Raw genomic sequence first — 22,456 nt, forward strand, 5'->3', positions numbered from 1 at the left:
TATTACCATACCACATTTCTGTCCGTACACCTGGCAGTGGTAAGATAGCCCTGACACAAATCTTTGAACTGAATTTATAGGGATTATGACATGTGGGTTTAGCAAGTGTTTTGTTTTGATTTGTTTTACCAGCATAGATCCCTGTCCACACTTGTAGCTACCACAAGTAGAGATTGGGGCTAAATGGGTTTTCATCTTTTATTGGAATTGATGAACGAGTTAGCTGCTTCCTCTTGTGCAAGCCAAAATATCTCTCACTAGTTGTTTAGTAGCCCTTTTGACCTTCCTCTTTTCCTTTATCTCAAACATTTTAAAAAAAGACAGGTGTCTCCATGATGGATCCAAATCATTTCCTGATGATAATGCTTAGCCGCTTTGAACTTCATCAGATTTTCAGTACTCCAGACTATGGAAAAAAAATTAGTTCTGAGACTACTCATAAGGTAAGAGCATGCTTTATGAGACCACAACACACTGTTAGAGAAGCATCTTTCATTCTTTTTGGTTATTTTGATCATCTGAGGTAATACAGTATTCTTATTATCTGTGAACTTTCTCCCACTGTCCCCGATTGTTACAGGATTTAGTTCAGCAGAACAACACTCTAATAGAAGAAATGCTATACCTCATTATAATGCTTGTTGGTAAGTTTGGATCTTTTGGAACATTTATGTATTATATTGACTTTTGTGGTATCAAATAGTTTAGAATCTGAACTGTTTCCTCTATTTGAGCAGTTACTCAGTTTTAGGGGAAGGAGATGAGGGTGTCTGTTTTTATCTCCCCTCTGGTTACTGTAATGATGAGAGAAACAGCACTGTGGTCCTTTGGAAGGAGAGAGGACAACTGCTAAAGCAGGGTAAACTAGAAGACTGTGTTGGGAATAAAACGGGGGACAGGAGAATTCAGCAAACAAGAATAGGATAGTTAGGAGCTATTTACAGTTACTTTATATCTTAGCTATGTTTTTCTCCATGGTTTTGTGGTACAAAAGTGTCCTCTTGACTTCAGATATGAAAATTCCAAGTTAATAGAGACCTATGGCTAATAGACACAGATTTTTTTTTCTTATTACCTAAATTTTCAGTCCTGTTGCCTCCATCTTTCCTATTCTTTTATCCTTTACTTTCTCCCACCTCCCGTACTATTTCAGTCTCTCTACAGTCCATAGAGCAGAGAATCCTGGCTACTGTCAGGAGGTAATACCAATGAAGAAGGTCTCAGAAGGTGATATCTTATTTGCCACTAGATAAAAGGAAGGCTCTCCCTCCTACCTAGGCTGCTAGTACAGCTACTGCTGTACCAGTTCTTGACTACTTCAAATCCTTTCCCACCTTCTGATCCCATTTTTTCAAAACAGCAACCAGAGTTCTCTCTCTGTTGCTGAAGACTACACTCACCTGTTGTGTCAGAGACTCACAAAGATGGTTAAGTGCTGCTCTCACCCTACCTTGTTGCCAGACCAGTCATTGCTTTCCCATTGCACAGAAAGAAAAATACATTGTGTTGCATGAATTATAAATATATATCACTTATAAGTATTATGATTGTTAAGTGTGTGTATATGTACTTATTCACTGTTGACAGGAGAGAGATTTAGTCCTGGAGTTGGACAGGTAAATGCTACAGATGAGATTAAACGAGAGATTATCCATCAGTTGAGCATCAAACCTATGGCTCATAGTGAATTGGTAAAGTCTTTACCTGAAGATGTAAGTACCTGCATTTTAAGAAAAGAAAATTATGGAAATCCTTCCCTACCTACCAATCTAGTATGTATAGATTTACTTCTCTGTACCTTTTCCATAATTGTAAAAACTACAGTTCTAGAATATGTATAACTCTAGTCACTCTCATTAGAAATAATTAGAAAAAGAGAATACTAGGGGCTGGGAGTGGAAAGCAGCCTAGGAATAGAATCATTTACAATGAAGCCTTGAAAGAGGTAAGGATGCTGAATAAAAGAAAACCTGTTCCAGGACTTCCCTGGTTTCATAGTGGTTAAGAATCCACCTGCCAATGCAGGGGACATGGGTTTGAGCCCTGGTCCAGGAAGATCCCACATGCCGTGGAGCAACTAAGCCCCTGCACCACAACTACTGAGCCTGTGCTCTAGAGCCCGTGAGCTACACCTACTGAGCCCACGCACCGCAACTACTGAAGCCTGCGCGCCTAGAGCCTGTGCTCCGCAACAAGAGAAGCCACAGCAATGAGACGCTTGCGCACCACAACGAAGAGTAACCCCCACTCGCCGCAACTAGAGAAAGCCCACGCACAGCAACGAAGACCCAACGCGGCCAAAAATAAAATTAATTAATTAATTATTTTAAAAAAGAGAAAAAAACCTGTTCCTCAGAACGGAATTTATCCATTAAAGAGGGGTTTTTATAGGGTGTTTAAGTACAAAGTTGCCATGGGTAGAGATAACGCTTTATAACCTAGAAATATCTACTCAGCTGTGTTGACTAAAGTCTGCTAGAGTTTTTTCCTTCTAAAGCATCCAAAGACTATGCTAAGCCATCTCTCTCATTTTAGTGAATGTAAGCTAATATTCATATGGGCATTCATAGATTCAGTTGTAACTATTTTTCCTGCCAGGACCTTAAGTTCCTCTGCCGCCTACTTTTCAGCCCTGGGGCTTTTCAGAAACCCAGATTACAGTTGTGAAAGGACTTTATTTTCATCGAGGCTTTTCAAAATGTTTTCCCGAATTTGAAACATAGATCAAAACTCTTAACCTTAATGTTCATTCTTCTGGGATTTAAACCTTTATTTGTTGCATTGTAATACTTCTCTTAAACTTCGTATTATTTCAAACTTGAAAAACTTGAAACATCTATAGAAATAGAAAACATAGTATAGTGAACCATCTCCAGCTTCAACATATGACCAATCTTATTTTATTTATACCCCAGCCACTGATCTCTACACCCTCACTGGGTTATTTTGTAGAGAATACCAGGTTTACCATTTCATCTATAAATAGAATTGTATATATCTAAAACGGTGGTTCTCAACCAGGGATGATTCCCCCCCACCCCCTGGAGGGGGTGGCATTTGGCAATGTCACTACTCAGGGCAGGGTGTGTGATGCTACTGGCATCTATTCAGCAGAGGCCAGTATACTACTAAACATCCTACAATGCACAGGACAGATTCCCACAACAAAGAACTATCTTGTCCAAATGTCAGTAGTGCCAAGGTTGATCCAAAAGATATGAGCTTTTAGAGAAACCTATGCATATGCCAATTATCACAAGTAAAAAAAAATAATGATTTTTTAATATCACTGAATATCTAGTCAGAAAAAAAATCCATGTACTTTTTTTAATAGATCTTTGTTAATGGACTACTTTGCCATTTCTAGTTGTGTATACATGTACTTTTTAATGCAGGAAATGAGGAAACAATTAACAGTTTCATTTAGACCATTGGAATAAGGAAGAAATAAAATTTAAAACAGTATTTTAAAAGTGTAACTGCCTTGTACAAAGTGATGGCATCTATATTTACCAAACATTTTTGACCAGAGAATATTTCACGGAATTCCTATGAACAGCTTGTCGTGAATGGGATATGATTTGGGAAATGATGTTTTAACAAAAATAAATAAGAAATTAGTGTAGCTATTTCTCAAAATACTGCAAATATATAAATTTTAAATATAAAATTTAAACGTTATGTGTACTTTGTGTTTTTACTTTATTCCTTTTGAAAGCTGTCACCTTGATTCCATATGGTAGTAACTTGTTTTTAATTATGTCAATCTGAATGAATGTTAGCTTACCAACTGAATTTCCCCAACTGCCTATTAATCATTATGTTTACTATGGAATCCTCATTTGTAAAAATCAGGAGAATAGTATATCTGCTTTATGCGATTGCTGTATGAAGCTTAATGAGATAAAAGCACAATGCTCAAGAGTGCTAGCAGATATTATTATTAACATGAAACACACTTAATTTGTTTCCTGTACCTTTAGGAGAACAAGGAAACTGGCATGGAGAGTGTAATTGAAGCAGTTGCCCATTTCAAGTGAGTTTATTTTCTGCTTTTTCACATTCAATTTTATTTTATACATTAATTTTTCTTAGAGTGTTTCCCTTGATGGAACTAAGAATAAAACTGTTGTTTTCAGAGAGTGACAACCACTTTCAAACATATAATTCTGAACTAGATTTCTCACTGACATTTCACTTTTATGATCTAGCCCTGCACTTAGCAACTTGAAGTAGCTTTATGAGAGTTTTCAGTTTTCAGGTGTTCCCTAGCTGATAGTTTCAGATAATTGAAACTAACCTGAGCAGGTGATCTGAGTAAATGCATTGTGCTTTCTTTGTTTCCATTTGAATGTGCCACCTAAGTTGTGGGATAGCCTCTGAATAATGCTTTCTTCGGTGTCCAGTGTGTTGCCCAGTCAGTAAACTATAAGTAGTCTATCCCCTTAAGGTTGTTGAGGCAGTTTCTTAATCCTGCTTTTTCTGTGCTCCTCATTCCAATGGCATTGTCTTTATTTTTGCTGATTTTAAAACAGTACATATTTTTAGGGAAAATATAGAAAAAATTATAGAAAAGATTCTCTAAACCCTAAAATTGCATCTGCTTTTTTTCACTTGGTAGAACTTATCACAGACATCTTTACATGTCAAAGTATACAAGTTAACATCAATTTTAATAGTGTTCAGTTGTTTGGAGATGTCATAATGTGTGTAACCTGTCCTCTGTTGTTAGACTTTAAATTGTTGTCACTGCAGTGACCGTCACATTCACTTGTCCAGTTAGAATAAATTCAAGGTGGACATGCTAGATAAAGTGAACGCACATAAAGCTTTGAATGTAGATGATTAAATGAACCCACAGAAAGTAGTTCCAGCTTACATTCACCAACAGTATATGAGATTGAAGAATTTTTTTTTCCCCCAAAGGAAACCTGGATTAACAGGACGAGGCATGTATGAACTGAAACCAGAATGTGCCAAAGAGTTCAATTTGTATTTCTATCACTTTTCGAGGGCAGAGCAGTCCAAGGTAATCGAGAAAATTAAAAGTGTACTGAGAAAGCGTTGCTTGGAGTTTTTTTGTTTTTATTTTGTTTTTTCCTAAACAACTTTTACTGCTTTTCACAGATTGAAAAAGGACACATTTTTATTGTAGGAAATTTGGAAAATATGAAAAGGTATAAAGAAGAAAGTACAGATTACCTATACCACCACGTAGCATTTGGGGTTTTCCCTTATTTCGTGCGTACATAAAAAAGGTCTATATAATTATATACATACCCACACATATCTAATTGTATGTATTTTATTAGCTTTTGAAGACATCATCAACGTGTATTCTAATCAGTTAACCTATTTTACACTCATTTCAGAATTGCTAGTACTTAACATGCTTTTCCATGGTGACTTAAGGAATTTTCCTGATCATTCTTAGCGGGTTAAATTTTGCCTTTTAGCAGTCTACTCTTAAAAATAAGTTTTCAATAAATGGCAGTAAATGAAACTTAAACATGAAGCTTTTGTTTATTAGTTTTCTGGGGTTTGTTTTTGTCTTTGCTTTTTTGAAGTATAGTTGATTTACAATGTTGTGTTAGTTTCTGGTGTACAGCACAGTGAAATCAGTCATATATATATATTCTTTCTCAGATCCTTTTCCCTTACAGGTTATTATAGAATATTGAGTATAGTTCCCTGTGCTATACAGTAGGTCCTTGTTGGTTATCTATTTTATATATAGCAGTGTGTATTAGTGTTTGATGCATGAAATAAAGCTCAAATCAAAAATAAGTTTTTGGTTTTGGTTGGTGCATGTTTCCCCTGCATTTTTTTTTTTTTTTTTTTTGCGGTACGCAGGCCTCTCATTGCTGTGGCCTCTCCCGTTGCGGAGCACAGGCTCCAGACGCACAGGCTCAGCGGCCATGGCTCACGGGCCCAGCCGCTCCGCGACATGTGGGATCTTCCCAGACCAGGGCACAAACCTGTGTGCCCTGCATCGGCAGGCGGACTCTCAACCACTGCACCACCAGGGAAGCCCTTCCCCTGCATTTTAAATCAAGAAAGAATCCCCTTGGGGGGATTCTCTTAGCGGCAGGGGGAAATTAACCTTGATACCAATTTCGGGGGATTTGCAAAACTAAGGATAGAAATCTTCTAAAATGAGAAGTTAGTATGGCAAAGATTAACATATATCAGTAGTTTTGGATATTAAATTGTTTCATGTTACTAATTCCCTGTCCAAATTACATTCATTTTTATTAGGCAGAGGAAGCCCAACGGAAATTGAAAAGGCAAAATAAGGAAGATACAGGTATTTTTAATCTTTCCCAAAATCTCGTTTCAGTCTCTTTTACGTGTTAAACATTGTTTTCTATTGACTATGATGATGATTCTTAATGAAGTGGTAGATTTAAATACAAGCTTTCTGAGTGAGCTTTTTTTTTTTTTTTTTGGCTGATTTGGGTCTTAGTTGCGTCACATGGGATCTTCCTTGCAGCACGCGGGATCTTTCATTGTGGCACACGGGCTTCTCTCTAGTTGTGGCGCACGGGCTCCAGAGCGTGTGGGCTCAGTAGTTGTGGCACGCAGGCCCTCTAGTTGTGGTGCCTGGGCTCTAGAGCATGTGGGCTCAGTAGTTGTGGCGCACAGGCTTAGTTGCCCTGCAACATGTGGGATCTTAGTTCCCCACCCAGGGATCGAACCCACGTCCTCTGCATTGGGAGGCGGATTCTTGACCACTGGACGCCAGGGAAGCCCCATGAGTGAACTTTCAAGGGCTAATAAATATGCTAATGTAGACATAGTCTGTACTGAGTCACCTTTGGGTTAATGGTTTTATCTCGGATCGTAAGACATTTCTAGGGAAAAGAAAGGCCTTCTTTTGTACTACTGCTACTTACACAGCTGTTTTTATGCATTTGACTGACCTGAGAAGGTAAAATATAGCTTTAAGATGTGTGTAAATGAATATTCTTTGAAGACTATCAAAAGTATGTAACAAAGGGATAGTTTTTTGCTGTTTTTGTTGTTTGTTCATTTGTTTTTTAAAGGATGTTCTACAAAAGAAGCCAATTATAACTTTATTTTCAGCACTTCCACCTCCAGTTTTGCCCCCATTCTGCCCTCTGTTTGCAAGTCTGGTTAACATTTTGCAGTCAGATGTCATGTTGTTAATCATGAGAACAGTATTGCAATGGACTGTAGAACATAACGGACATGTCTGGTCTGAGTCCATGCTGCAAAGGGTAAGTTTGAAGACATTTATTATTTATATTTTAGTGGTCTTGTAGTAAAAACCGAAATACAAAATACTCCTGTCAATATCTGTACACAGGAAACTTAGGATAAAATGTAGTGTCAACTTAATTCGAAATACAGTATTTTGTTACTGTTTGTGTCTGACCATAAAAATGAGAGCCTGGCAGATTTTTTTACACCACATGGTTGTGGTTACCTTGGTCTTGTTGGCAGATCTGCTCTCATTGATTGGTCCTGATATGTCTTTGTTTATACAGTACTCTGATATTTGTATTATGTGTTATCTTTGCATTTGTTTTTACTTAATTCTCTTTAAAAACCTCTGAGTTCATTAATACTTATGTTTTGCAGTTGAAGAAATTGAAAGTCAGAGACTTAACGTTCCTATAACTAATTAGTGACAAGTCTAGAACCTTGTTTGTATTTTACTTTATAGATTTAATGTAAGTCATTCATAAATTATCTCATTAAATTCACGTAATACCCCTATGAGTATCAGTAGTTTTTCCACTGTATAGATGAGGAAGGCAAGTTTCAGTGAGATAGACTTGTCCATGTTACCCAACTAGTAAGTAACATAATAATAATAATACTCAGTTATTAGCCTACTCTGTGCCTTATTCTATGCTAGGCACTTGTATGTACCATATTTGTAACCCTCAAAACTCTAGAGGAAAGCTTTTTTTTTTTATTTTGATTTTGAAGATGATGAAGTTAGGCTTAGTGGGACTTGAAAGCAGTGAAGCCAGAATTCAGATGAAGGTGAGCCTTCCTCCAGAGCCTTCCTTCAAAGTTACTGTTCTTTCCATTGTCTCAGCAGGCTCAAGTATCTCATTGACTAAGATTTTTGTATATGTATACCCTCCTCCAGTTTACAAACATACACTTAAAATATAAAAGCATGGAGTTGCAGTATACTGGAGACCATCAGTATTAAATGAGCAAAAGATGTATGGGAAATGATGGAGAAAAGAGGAATGAACATCATTTATCTTATATATACATTTGCTTTATGTCATTCAGGCTAACTTAGTTCTTCCAAGTCTAACAACCACAGTAGCCCTATGTGTAGGGAATGATACAGAGACACCACACACATTATCTCCTTCAAAAATTGGGGAGCAGGATAAAGAACAATAAAAGTGCAAATAGATTAGTGTAGTTATATTCTTAGAAGTCTAGTAAGGAATTTTTCATGAGGTATGCTGAACATCTTTATAAATGATATGGCATTAGAGACAAAAGTGTGTCTCTTAGATGATTAAGATTTTTAGTCCTTAGAGAAATTGAACTAGGAGTATTATAGATTAGATCATTGCATGATAGATGATTTCAGGTCTAATTATTTGGCCACTGATTCTTAGAATCAGTGATTTTTAAGACTGTAGTGTAGGGATGGAATAAAACTGAAAATTATATGGATTGCTGGTCACAGCTGTTAGTAATTTTAACTTACCCTAAGAATTTGCAATTGAATTTTCTTCCTAGCTGAAATAGAAATTTTTGTTTCCTTGCTGAGAATTCTTTATTAGAAAATGAACTTTAGAGTTTGGATTTCATGAAAATTGGTACTTCGAATTATTTTTTACTGCACTTAGTGTTTAATAGTTTATCTTTTTTCAATAGTGAATTTTTTTTATTTCTTATAAAACTATGTACTTGATTTTTGTTTCACTATAAGTTACAAAACATACTGCATTTTAGGTGTTACATTTAATTGGAATGGCACTACAAGAAGAAAAACAGCATTTAGAGAATGTCATGGAGGAGCATGTAGTAACGTTTACCTTCACTCAGAAGATATCGAGTATGTATACAGTTTTTACTAAACTAACTCAACATGTCCATGATTTTTAAATGTAGTATAACCTCTTTTATTTGATCATATAAGTTTTAAGTAGGTTATAATGAATCCAAATTTCTGAGACTGTCTGTATTCACCTGTGTATTATATCAGATCCTGTGTACTGTATCAGATCCTGATACATTTTTATAAAAATACTTAGGGCCTACCCATACTTTAAAAACATAAATTTTAATTCATAAACAGGAAAAAGTAATGAGGATTCCTTAGTTTGAAATCAGTATAGGACATAAATTTAAACTCTAGTATATACTTTTAAAAACACAGAGTTTGCTATTAGGATTTCACTTTTAAATTGTTTCTATTATCTTATAAAAAGTAAAGAAAATAAGAAAATTAGCTATAGAGGATTACATTTTATATAAAGTAATGTGACTTTTTTTGAGAGGACCAAAGAAATATTTTTTCTTGCTTTTTAATATTAAAATTTCAAACATACAGACAAGTTGGAAGAGTTGTACAGTAAACATCTCTATACCTGCCACCTAGATTCAGTAGTTAGTGTTTTGCTATATTTGCTTTATGTTTGAACACTTTTTTGAACCATTTGGTTTTTTGTTTATTTATCTTTTGGCTGTGCTGCACAGCATGCAGGATCTTAGTTCCTCAACCAGGGGTCGAACCCGGGCCCCCTGCAGTAGAAGCACAGAGTCCTAATCACTGGACTGCCAGGGAATTCCCTGAACCATTTGTTTCAGATGTCATAATACTTCATCTCTAAATAAAAACGTTTCCTTTATTAATTTTCAGAATAAGCAGTTCTAATAGGTACCTGAAGTAGTGGCAACTGTGAATCTTTTTGGTTTGCTTACGTTTTTTTGTGGTTCTTTTGTTTTTTAATATTACTCATGGGTTTTTTTTCAGTGTTTTATAGTCAGTTATAATCAATACTCCTTTTGATGCTCAAACTGTGCCACTTCTGGGTAGTGGGAGTCTGTTCAATTGGCTCTGTGTCCTTTTGACCCAACCCCATTAGTATTTGAGCACCACCTTGCTTTCTGGCACAAAAGGTGTCTGAGGCTCATCTTGTACTTTACCTGCTCCAGACCTGCAATCAGTGATTTGCTGAGATGCTTAAATGAATTTGTGGTGGTATAATAGGAGTTTCTGAATTCCTGATTGCAAGGGAGCATTTCTGTAACTTTGTTTAGTATTGTGTTCTCTGCCATTTCTTCCTAAAAGATAATGACTGTGAGAATACTAGGTTCCACTGGGGGATGAGGAGGAGTAGTCCTGGTTGCTGCTAAATCTCTATTTTTCCCATTTTGCCCACATCCAGGTAAGTGGGAGGAAGAAGGGGAGCTGTCTTTCCCCACTGAAGACTATGTTCTTGGGTGCCAGCCTTTCCCAGCTCTTTTCTCTGCCAGTGTTTCTTTCTATCGATTAACATTAACACTGTATCTGTTGTACATTCTTTATCTGCAGTTTTTTTACTTTGGGATAACCACACAGAAAACTCCCTTATTTCGTTTGATCTCAGGTTCTCTTTTGCTTCTTTCTTTTTCTTTCAACAATCATCATTTTCTCTAGACAGTCCTCCTATTTCTCTTTAAACATTTTATATAATTAAAACAAACTATTGGAACTTCTGTGGTGGCACAGTGGTTAAGAATCCGCCTACCAGTGCAGGGGACACGGGTTCAAGCCCTGGGCCAGGAAGATCCCACGTGCCATGGAGCAGCTAAGCCGCGAGCCACAACTACTGAGCCCACGTGCCACAACTACTGAAGCCTGAACGTCTAGAGCCTGTGCTCCGCAACAGGAGAAGCCACCGCAATGAGAAGCCAGCACAGTGCAACGAAAAGTAGCCCCTGCTCGCCGCAACTAGAGAAATCCTGCACACAGAAACAAAGACCTAGTGCAACCATAAATAAATACATGCATACATACATACAAACAAAAGACAAACCATTTAGAGACAGATCCCTAATCCACAGCGACCGAATTTCAGATCTGGAAGAATATTAAAGATTACATAGTTCAGGGAATTCCCTGGCGGTCCAGTTGTTAGGACTCGGAGCTTTCACTGCTGAGGAACTAAGTTCAGTCCCTGATCGGGGAACTGAGATCCCACAAGCCATGTGGCACAGCCAAAAAAATAACAATTAAATTACATTTTTTTAAAAATATCACATAGTTTGGTCTCTTACCCTCTTAGGAAAGAGTAAGATTTTGCCACAAATGTTTCTTAAATCAATAAAATTAATAATTGGATATTTCCAACTATAAAACTAAATTAGCTAATATTGTATTAAATGTACTCCTGAGAGTAATAGACTTTTATGTCTTTTTCTCAAAATAAAGTAATCCATAGAGGAAGAAATTTGTTTTATTTTGAATCTAGGTTTTCATTAAAGAAAAGGTCAAAACAAATAGATACATGTTATATACACATGGACTCCTATAATCCTGATTCATTTTCTTAGACTTGTAAAATCTCAGGTAGACCTTTCAGCTGGGTGTTTTTTTGTTTTTTGGTTTTTTTTGCGGTACGCGGGCCTCTCACTGTTGTGGCCTCTCCCGTTGCGGAGCACAGGCTCCGGACATGCAGGCTCAGTGGCCATGGCCCACAGGCCCAGCCGCTCCGCGGCATGTGGGATCCTCCCAGACCGGGGCACGGAACCCACATCCCCTGCATCGGCAGGCGGACTTTCAACCACTGAGCCACCAGGGAAGCCCTTCAGCTGGGTTTTTATTTAATTTTGCTAGAGGCTATGTTAAAATAATCATTTGGTGTAAGATGTCAGTTTTGAATGATTAAAGCATTCTAGTTGTTAACAACTTGTTTGTAAAATACAAATATGTCACATTTCGAGAGGTATTGAAAATTTCTAAGTTGAGCTGTAATCAAATGATGGGCAAATGCTGGGCAAATGTTATAAGCAACTTCATGTATCTTCTTGTGCACAGTAATAAGCACTATGAAGTCTTAGCTGTTGTTCGTGTGCCCTTTTTTTCTTCTGCCTCAGAACCTGGTGAAGCACCAAACAACTCTCCTAGCATACTAGCTATGCTGGAAACACTACAAAATGCTCCCTACCTAGAAGTCCACAAAGATATGATTAAGTGGATATTAAAGGTAAAATTTCCTGCATCACTCTGCTTTTTGTGAGAAATATTAAATGTTTATCTTTAAATTTTTATAATGTTTCATAGCTTCAGAATAACGATATTTTTTTTCATAGACTTTTAATGCTATTAAGAAGATAAGGGAGAGTTCATCCACCAGTCCTGTGGCAGAGACAGAAGGAACCATAATGGAAGAGGTATAAGATGTAAAGTGTGGTAATGCTGAAAAATTGTGGCAAGCTCACTATAAACAATTAAATTTATCTGCATTAAGTTGGTAGTTGATGTTATTCACAAACATGTAAATCCCAAGAAGTGTGCCACCATTTGTTTATATTTTTGTAGCTGTCTTTTTAGACTGCCTTTTTTTTTTTCTTTTAACATGTTAGGTTGATTAAGAAATCTTTGCTCTTCGTTTATAAAAGTGAGATTATAGAATAGTTTTTAATTAGTATTTACAATAAAGATGTTTCTGCTTTGGGGGAAAAAAATATGCATTTAGCCTCTAATAGTCTAATTAAATGAAGCGTAATTTCAGAGTTCGAGAGACAAAGACAAAGCTGAGAGGAAGAGAAAAGCCGAGATTGCCAGACTGCGCAGAGAAAAGATCATGGCCCAGATGTCTGAGATGCAGCGGCACTTTATTGATGAGAACAAAGAACTCTTTCAGCAGACATTAGAACTGGATGCCTCTATCTCTGCTGTTCTTGATAATAGGTAAAAATTAATCACAATTTTTGAAACTCTTGACCATGGTTCTCAACTGAGGAAGATGTTTGGTTTTTTTTCTTTATAAGTACACTTAATCATAGAATAACTTAGAAGAGTTGATAAATTTTGTGGCCTTGTAGTTAGAGGACTTAATCTTAGAAATCTGAGTTTATTAGCATATGATTATGAGCATGTCTCTTGACTATAGATAAGATAATTCATATGTATGCTTAAAATGTAAGTTATACAGAAGACCCTTGAGATTCATAAAAGAATGAATACACTGGGCTCAGTTAACTTCGTGTCTGGCTTATGTGTTGCATATTGGATTGCTATGAGGATTGAAGGAGATGGTTTTGATACATATGAAAGACTTGGGTCTCTCAAATCAAGTCATCAAAACTGTGTGTTTTAGGGACTTCCCTGGTGGTCCAGTGGCTAAGACTCTGCGCTCCCAATGCAGGGGGCTTGGGTTCGATCCCTGGTCAGGGAACTAGATCCCACATGCTGCAACCAAGACTTTACATGCCGCAACTAAAGATCTGCACGCCTCAACAAAGATCAAAGATCCCACGTGCTGCAACTAAGACCCGGCACAGCCGAATAAATAAATATTTTTTTAAAAAAACAAAAAACTGCGTGTTTTAAATACGTTTCTACTTACCTAGAATCTACTGTTTTATGATTCTATAGAAACTTCTTAGGCTCATTAATTATACTCCTAACCTTTTTATTCCAGCCCTATGGTTTCAGATATGACTCGTACGGCATTGGGCCCAGCACAGACTCCGGTCCCTGAACAAAGACAATTTGTTACCTGTATATTGTGTCAAGAAGAGCAAGAGGTCAAGGTGGAAAGCAGGGCAATGGTCCTGGCAGCATTTGTTCAGAGATCAACTGTATTATCTAAAAACAGAAGTAAATTCATTCAGGATCCAGGTAAGCCATAGCTATATCCTCATCCTCCCTCTTAATAATGACTGCCACATAGTATGGTAGGTGATATACAGAGATTTTATTAACCTGATAGTAACTGTAGGCTTGGTGGTATCTTGAGCAGGTAACTTAGACAGGAATTCCTCACTTGACAGATGTGGAAACACTCCAGAAGGTTAAGTATTATGCCTGAATTACGCAGCTGATAAATAGCAGGGATTCAAAAGAAAGCTGTTCTTTGTTTCATTAACTACTTTGGTACTTAACAGTCTTTCCCATTCTTCACATTTGTAAAGTCCAATAATTAGTTGACACTTAAATAACAATAACTATTTTATCTCCATAATTATTTTATCTCATGGATAGATCCAGGGTGGAATCCCTTGATCTATCAGTGGAATCCCTTGATCTAACAGTGGTGTGAGTCACCCCTGTGAGAAGCTGTCCTTGAGCCAGATTCTCATTTAGATTATTGAGATAGAGATTACCATGCAGTGCAGGATGTTATTCAAGAGAGTCTTGGGATCAACGTGGAATGGAGGGGAAGGAAGCAGGTTTGGGCAAAGGGAGAAGTTGAGCTATGATGCAGTCCCCAAAAGACCTTAACCAACCCCATGGGATCTCTGGAGCTGAATGGCCCTTCAGAGGTGTCCCAACTTGGGGCAAGGGGGCTAGGTCTTTATACCCTGACACTGATCAGTGACTGGTTGTGGCCTACCTCTGGAAAGAAGTGTGACCTTGATCAAAGTAGTGTGACCCTGAGCAAAGTCCCTTAAAGAGGGATAACAGTTGAGTGCTCTCTTCTAACAGCTGAGGGAGTAAGTCATTCATTCCTGCAGGGGCTTCTGGGCTGCACCTTATTGTGTCCACCGCAGATACTTTTATGTTTCTACTCTTACATTTGTTTATGTGTGCATATGCCTCAATGATACCAGTAAACTTCTTGAGAGTAGGAACTGTGTTTTAATTTCCAAAGCACTTAATTTAGCCAGTGCTTTTCATATTGTATGATTGGAAGGAGGTGTGAGAGACCACTGGTAAGTTTGCCTTTTCTCTATAATGAAAGTCTTCACAGTGTGGCTCTCAAGCACCCTAGTTAAGATACATTGGTCAGCTTCACCTTAAGAAATGATCATTTGTACTAGGCAATTTACAAATTTTATTCCAGGCTGAAGATAAAGATAAAATACCAATTGTATTTAGTACTTGGCTATAAGTGGATTTTTTTAATGCTTTCACAATTTATGTCATAAAAGATTTTCTTTATGCTGTGAAATTTGTACTGTTCTATTATATAAAGCAAATTGAAACTTGAGTAATTTAATGTTAGGGAATTTCTAAGATTATACTAATTTATGTAGAGAATTCAAGAATTCCCAAAGAAGCCAGCTACCCACTTTATGTTTGTCTTCATTTTTCATCTCCTTTAAATATAAAAAATTAGTACCAGAGCAGAAGACTGTCTGAATTGCCTGTTTTTCCCTACTCTGGTCTGGGCTGCTGTCCCAGATATTTTGCTGCAGCTTTGACTCTGGTATAGTAATTATTGCTAGTCTCTGCATGATTGTCTTTAGGCAGATTCTCCTCTACTGCCAGGACATCTTTTTTTGTTAGAGATCATTGTGACCCAGCTGCCCTGAAGGTATTAAAGACCTCTCCCTGAAGAATATCCCTTTTACCTCAGGCTCAGGGCATTTTCGGGGAATAGGAGTCTCTCAGTGCCCTGAAAATGTGAAATGTTCAAAAGATTAGATGTACTTAAATATGGGATCCCAGTTTCAGTTAACAATTCAGGGATGTTTCATTAACTTGCTCAGGGTAATGAAAATTAGAGAGTCCTGTATTCTGAATAATCCGGGGTCTTGCATAAATTATTGGTATCTCAAATCAAAGGAATAAACTAGCATATCATTTGAAGTTTACAGGCCCTTAGTAAGGATTTCACAGTTTAAAGTTGTACATTTGTTATAGGAATATTAAATGCTTGGTTTTTTGCTTTGTTTTTTGTTTGTTTTATAATGCAGAAAAATATGATCCATTATTCATGCACCCTGATCTGTCTTGTGGAACACACACTGGTAGCTGTGGGCACATTATGCATGCCCATTGTTGGCAAAGGTAATTTATATTCTTAATATTAGGCAAGAGAAGCTTATCCAAAGGCTCAAAATTAAATTTTTTAATAAAGGAAATTCCATTCTAGAAAAAAAGAGAAAGAACTAAAGATGTTTGAAGAAGAAAACTCCGTATTACTGCCTAATAAATAACAAAATTAATTTGCTTTGTCATTACATTTAAAGGAGTGACTTAGAAACTTCATAGTATATCAAATGTATTTTTTAATGTGGGGATCTAACAGACTAGATGAAGTAAAGGATTTTTACAGTGGTATAAACCCTAGAAATATGTCTTTCTTTGGGTCCAGGGTGAACAACTCTTGATTCTGAAGATGGTAGTGCTTGTCTGGTTAGTTCCTAAGATTGTCATGGCTCCCTGAGCTAAGATGGGATAACTTGAAATTTATTCTACTTTGGTGCTTTCTATGCTTCCGCAAAACCAACAAATCAGTGCTGTTATTCTAGTGCTCTGCTCATTGAGTTGTTATGAACTGCCCCTAGTAAGTGGTCACCAGCACTGGGGGAGTAACCGCAGAGCACTGGGACCAAGAAATATGCTACATTGTGAATGATTGTTTGCAAGGCAGTCTTTTTTTGATTCTCCTGTTTTAGAACTCTTAACCCGTTTTGGTAATTACATCAACTCAAAATTAGAGTATCACTGTTAAAAATAATTCAGGTCATTTCAAGATTTTAATTTTTAGATTTTTTTTGTGGAAACAAATTATTTAAAATGTTGAAGCTTGTGGCTCTCATTTTCAAAAATTACCATTGTTTTTGATACCTCATGTTTTCTAATTGTTAAAGGTATTTTGATTCCGTTCAAGCTAAAGAACAGCGAAGGCAACAGAGATTACGCTTACATACAAGCTATGATGTAGAAAATGGAGAATTCCTTTGTCCCCTTTGTGAATGCTTGAGTAATACTGTTATTCCTCTGCTGCTTCCTCCAAGAAATATTTTTAATAGGTAAGTTTTGGCTCATAAAACCTTTATATCAAAGAACTAGTTTCCTTTGAAGGTAATGAAATAATAAACAACAGCTGGGTGAGGAGATCACTCTAGGTAAATGCATAATGTCTTCCAGGTACTTTCCAAACTTTTTATTTAGTTATTTCTTCTAGCTGACCTATGAAATATGATTTTGGTTTTTAGAAAGGAACAGGCTAAAATTTAACAGTTTCTTGGTCACCTGTAAGCACTATAAAGGATATAAAGTTCCCATGTGTTCATGAAAACTGTCTCCTTTATTTCTAAGACCCCACTTTAAATATCTCCCTCATACGTTTTAAGAGATGCTCAGTAAATTGATAGGGGGAGAAGGGGCAGCTCAAACGGACATTTTTGAACATACTAACAATTAAATATAATTTTTTGCAATTTACTGGCCAATTCAAAAATTGGGCCAAAAAGTGAAAATCTGTTAGTGTATTTAAAATGCAAAGTTTTTGTCATTTCATAATTTTTAGTGCACTTTTAGTTAATAGGAGTATTAGACATACTCATTTCAGATATGAATTTGATAGTGTCTCCTCTTCAAACCTGACCTTTGTTACTCAGTTTATGGTGTCTGTCTTACATTCACAAATACTAATTTGAGTTTTGTGAATATGAATCATCTGTTTATTTCTGTGCTACTATTTGGGTTTAAATAAAGCAGGGTCAGTTTTTTTCTCTTCAATTTTAGGAGTTAAAACCATGGTGTCTTAGTCTATGCTACTACACAGTGTTCTTAAAATACCATTAGATGTGCATGTAAGCTCATGCATTTTAATCAGAAAAGCATATCATGGTGCTGACTTATACCTGCATTTGAACTGGTAAAGAAATTAGTCATTGTTAGATTAAGAATTCTCTGCATGTAAGGAGAAAACAATCACTTTTGTGGTTCAGATTTTGCTTTTTTTCCCAGGAGAGTCAGTTATGGCACATTTGTTAAAAGAACACAGGCTGTGGAGTCTGATATAGCTGGGTTTGAATGCCACATCTGTCCCATATATGGCCTTAGTCAAGTAACATAGCTCTAAACCTCAGTTTCCTCATCTGTAAAATGGGGACAATAATATAACCTATTTCATTAAAGATTCTGAGGATTAAATATAATACTGTAAAATGCTCACAACATAACTAAGGGCTTGCAATATAATAAGCACTCAATAAATAGTGTCCGTGGTGTGGTGATTATGATATTTAAGAAATACTAATAAATTCCAGTACCGAAAAAGTGAAATATTTGACAGATAATTCAATATGGTGCTAATAATTATCAGCATCATATTGACGAATAATGTATTTTCATTTCCATTGGTAAATACCTATTCTGACTTCTTAAAAAGCAACAAATTTTCCCCTAGGTTTTTTGTTTGTTTGTTTGTTTTTTTAATATTTGAAGTGTGTCTAAAATATACCTGTGATCATTTAAGGAGTCTTTTTTGTATCTTAAACTAAGCAGCAACAGAATACTAAACACTCTCTATAATCTTTTCTAGCAGGTTACATTTTTCAGACCAACCAAATCTGACTCAGTGGATTAGAACAATATCTCAGCAAATAAAAGCATTACAGGTTCTTAGGAAAGAAGAAAATACTCCTAGTAAGTTCTGATAACCTGCTTTCATTTTTCCCTAACGTCTGAAACCATTGGGAAATAGTTTCAGAATAAATTGTTTTAAAATATTTTAAAAATGAAGCCTCTCACTTTAAAATTTGACTTTCTCTAATTTTCTTTGTCTTAATGAACTAAATTTGAATCTCTTACATTACTCCTTATTCCTTGAAAACACACAAGCTCATGTGAAGTTTATGATAAATACTTCTCACTTACTCCCCCATTTTATTGAAGAGCTTCTGGGGGTCGGGGAGATGTAACTGAGTATGGAAGAGCTGGCTTTATTCTCTGTGGGCTGACTCACTATATTGTTGGCATTACCAAAGGCTTCCCAAGTTTGATAGACATGCACTGCACTTCCGACCTTGAGGGAAAACAGTCTGAGCAGAATTTATACCATTGGTTTATAAGGAAACAAAACGGCATACTCTTCCTTTTCTTACCTTCCCTAGCTACATTCCAGTGGCTTTACTTTGAGGAGAAGCACAGGTGACTGAAGAAGGTACCTAGGTCATCCAGAGCAATAGTGTTTCTCATGCTTTGAATGTATATTATACTGGTTTTCATTAATGGGAATTTTTCCCATTTTTTAAAATTTCTTTGACCTAAATTTAGAATGAAATTTGTGACTGAAATTTATAGAAATATTGTGGACTAAAGAATAATAGTATAAAATGTTTGTTTCTGTAGATACTGCCTTATCAAAGAATTTAGAAAATGTGGATGAATTGCAGCTCCCTGAAGGATTTAGGCCTGATTTTCATCCTAAGTGAGTATATTATTCCTTTTAAATTTGGTCCACTTGAAATGAAAAATTAAGTCAGCAGTTAGTAAGAATATCGTTTGTCAAGTTAGGGAGCAAAATGTTACAGGACACTGATCTTGAATTCTGAGACTTAAGAATATTTACTGCAGGTGTATTGATAAAAACCTATGAACTACATGGCATGTTTAATTCTCACAAACCTCTCCTAGTCTATGTTCCTGACTCCCTCCTACACCCCTTGATCTGGCTCTCCTTGACAACACCTCATCAGCACATCTAAACCTAAGGTGCTCAGCTCCCCCACCAAAGCCCATGCTTCCTTCTGACTTCTGTTTTCTATTTATGGCCCCATCAACCTCTTAGTAACTCAGGACCAAAACCAGAGTGTTTGCAGCCTAATTTTACCCATAGCCAGTAAGTTACAAGGTATAACCCAGATTCTAGAGCTAGACTGCTTTTGTTCAGTTCCAGCACCACTACTTATAAGCTGTGCAACTTTGTGCAAATTGCTTGACCTCTCTGTACCTCACTCAGTTTCCTCATTTGTAAAGGGAAGATAATAATATCTACCTCATAAGTGTTATAAAGATAAAGTGACAATACATTTAACGTTACCTGGAAGCTGTGCCTGGCAAATACTAAATTACTCAGTAAAAATACTACTGGAGGGCTTAAACAGAAAGAACATCAGTCCTGTGCCTCTCACATTCCTCCTCCCTATCCCCAGTCCTGTCATTTTGTTTCTTCTGCTACGTACTTCCATATTTCTAATTAAAATGCTTAATCAGCTGTGTCTTGATTTATCATTTTTTTAAACAGTATCCTTCTGTTGACTAGTAATTTAGGATTCAACTTTGACCTCTACCCTATTCACTATTCCTCACCAGTCTACCTATAATTTCACAATTTTTGGTTAAATCATTTGTCAGTTTTTATATTATAATTGTTTCTACTGATAAGTTGTGTGGTAAATTTTCCTTTCTTATACATTTTGTTTTCCTGTGGTTAATAATTACCTTATTTTTTTCATATACTTGGTTTTCTTTGTATATAATACTTTTTTTTCCCCTAAACATTGCAGTAGACCTGTCAGATGCCTAGCAGTAGCTATCAGTGCTCAGATTCATCAGATGATCTTCCTTCCTGGAGCCCTCCTCCCACAGCCTTTGCCCTCCCATGCCAATCAGGACAGGGCACAGCTGTCACCCTAAGACTTCCCCTAGCCCTGCTCCTCTTGTTTGCTGGATCTTGTACTTCTCTCTCTCTTTTTTTTTTTGGCCGCACCTGTGGCATGTAGGATTTTAGTTCCCTGACCAGTGATTGAACCCACACCCCCTGCTTTGGGAGTGCGGAATCTTAACCACTGGGGAAGTCCTCTCCTTCCTTTCTTAATTTACTCCCTCATGTTGCATCTCTCAGCAGATTCCTAAGAAAAGGTGCCTGGGTGTTAAATTTTCCATGTCTGAAAATACATTTATTATATCCATATGCTTAATAGATGGTTTGGGTATAGAATTATAGGTTAGAAGTAACTTTACATCTAGATTTTGAAGGCAAAGTTTACTAACTTCTAGCACCCACTGAGAGATTAACACCATTCTGATTCCTGTTCCGTTGTAACTTTATTACTTCTGGAAACTGTTGTGATTGTCTCATTAATTCCCAATGTTCTGAAATTTCTCTGTGATATTCCTTGGTATGTGAGTCTTCATTCATTTCGCCACGTTTTCAACAGGCTCTTTGAAGATTCATATCCTTCAGTTTGGGGAATGTTTTATTTTGTTCCTTAGATAATTTTCTCTTGGTTTTTCCATTCTTTGAGGTAGCCCTACTGTTAGTTCATTCTTGGCCCTCTTGGACTGATCTCCTTATTTATTTATGTAGGTGTGTATGGCTGCATTGGGTCTTCACTGCTGCACACGGGCTTTCTCTAGTTGCGGCAAGCAGGGGCTATTCTTCGTTGCAGTGTGTGGGCCTCTCATTGTGGTGGTTTCTCTTGTTCCGGAGCACAGGCTTTAGGCCCATGGGCTTCAGTAGTTGTGGCACACAGGCTTAGTAGTTGTGGCTCGTGAGCTCTAGAGCACAGGCTCAGTATTTGTGGCACACGGGCTTAGTTGCTCCACGGCATGTGGGATCTTCCTGGACCAGGGATCGAACCCATGTCCCCTGCGTTGGCAGGCAGATTCTTAACCCCTGCACCACCAGGGAAGTCCCCGAACTTTTTTATAAATTGGTTGTTTTCTACCCTGTCTCCGTTTTCCCTGAGTTCCTTTTTCTGCTTGTTTGTTTTGGTGTTTATGTCTTTGATGTTTGATTCTTTTCTTAAATGTTTATTGGTCCTTGGGTGACTTCAAGAACAAGGCACTAAGAAGCTCACTGGATACCTGGTGGGCAGGTTGGAGCTTGCTGACCTATGAGCCTCACGAGGTGATCAGGCCCCGGCCAGTCTTTCACTTGGGACCCCCAAATGTCAATGTGTAAAAACGGCTTTTCCTGAGAATTCTTCACTGGAGAAACTAAAATCTATGGCAGTAGGTACACATTGCTGATGTTCTTGAGATGGGGAAGAGGTCCAGGATCCAATAGTTCAGTGTGTAGACCTTCACCCTAATAGCTTGTTTTCAGGCCTGTGCGTCACTGCTGCCAACCCAAGTAGAGCATAACCCCTCTCAGGCAGGGACCGTTTGCATGTCTTTCATTCCCCCTTTTCATACAACTATCTTTAGGTAGTTTCAGTGGTTCAATTCCAACATAGAAAATAGCTGTTAAGAAACTGAGCCCTTTGATTGATGTGAGCACATTGTTTTGAGCTAATCCTGTACATGTTCACTTCAGGAATCCTTATTCTGAAAGCATAAAAGAAATGCTAACAACATTTGGAACTGCTACTTATAAGGTGGGACTAAAGGTTCATCCCAATGAAGAGGATCCCCGTGTCCCCATAATGTGCTGGGGTAGTTGTGCGTACACCATCCAAAGCATAGGTAAGAGATTCAGAGTTGTGTCTTTAAATCTCAAGCATACATTGACATGAGTTGTGTATAGAATCCTGTATTTAAACAGATGTTTAATGTGGGCAACAATATCAAATAATATAAAGACTTTGAAGCAGGAAATGTAGTGTGCTGACA

The 22,456-nt window shown here is 37.1% G+C and overlaps 1 protein-coding gene across 4 annotated transcripts in view; it reads left to right on the forward strand.

Annotated features, from left to right (window-relative positions):
* The window catches only part of UBR2 (ubiquitin protein ligase E3 component n-recognin 2), a 114,500-nt gene that overhangs the window by 69,845 nt on the left and 22,199 nt on the right, over window positions 1-22,456 (forward strand). For 2 of the 4 annotated variants that reach the window (XM_082847299.1, XM_082847298.1), the window contains exons 19-35: window positions 321-443; window positions 581-644; window positions 1,588-1,712; window positions 3,984-4,036; window positions 4,927-5,029; window positions 6,259-6,307; window positions 7,087-7,241; window positions 8,959-9,061; window positions 12,088-12,197; window positions 12,304-12,384; window positions 12,726-12,904; window positions 13,638-13,837; window positions 15,859-15,952; window positions 16,759-16,920; window positions 18,441-18,544; window positions 19,250-19,328; window positions 22,161-22,309. In XM_082847299.1, coding sequence (XP_082703425.1) covers window positions 321-443; window positions 581-644; window positions 1,588-1,712; window positions 3,984-4,036; window positions 4,927-5,029; window positions 6,259-6,307; window positions 7,087-7,241; window positions 8,959-9,061; window positions 12,088-12,197; window positions 12,304-12,384; window positions 12,726-12,904; window positions 13,638-13,837; window positions 15,859-15,952; window positions 16,759-16,920; window positions 18,441-18,544; window positions 19,250-19,328; window positions 22,161-22,309 — 1,933 coding nt within the window. The remainder of the gene's footprint in view (window positions 1-320; window positions 444-580; window positions 645-1,587; window positions 1,713-3,983; window positions 4,037-4,926; window positions 5,030-6,258; window positions 6,308-7,086; window positions 7,242-8,958; window positions 9,062-12,087; window positions 12,198-12,303; window positions 12,385-12,725; window positions 12,905-13,637; window positions 13,838-15,858; window positions 15,953-16,758; window positions 16,921-18,440; window positions 18,545-19,249; window positions 19,329-22,160; window positions 22,310-22,456) is intronic. The other 2 variants (XM_082847301.1, XM_082847300.1) reach the window with 1 other exon arrangement.

The sequence above is a fragment of the Leucopleurus acutus genome (assembly GCF_964270905.1).
Source record: "Leucopleurus acutus genome assembly, chromosome: 10".
NCBI classification, from domain to species: domain Eukaryota; kingdom Metazoa; phylum Chordata; class Mammalia; order Artiodactyla; family Delphinidae; genus Leucopleurus; species Leucopleurus acutus.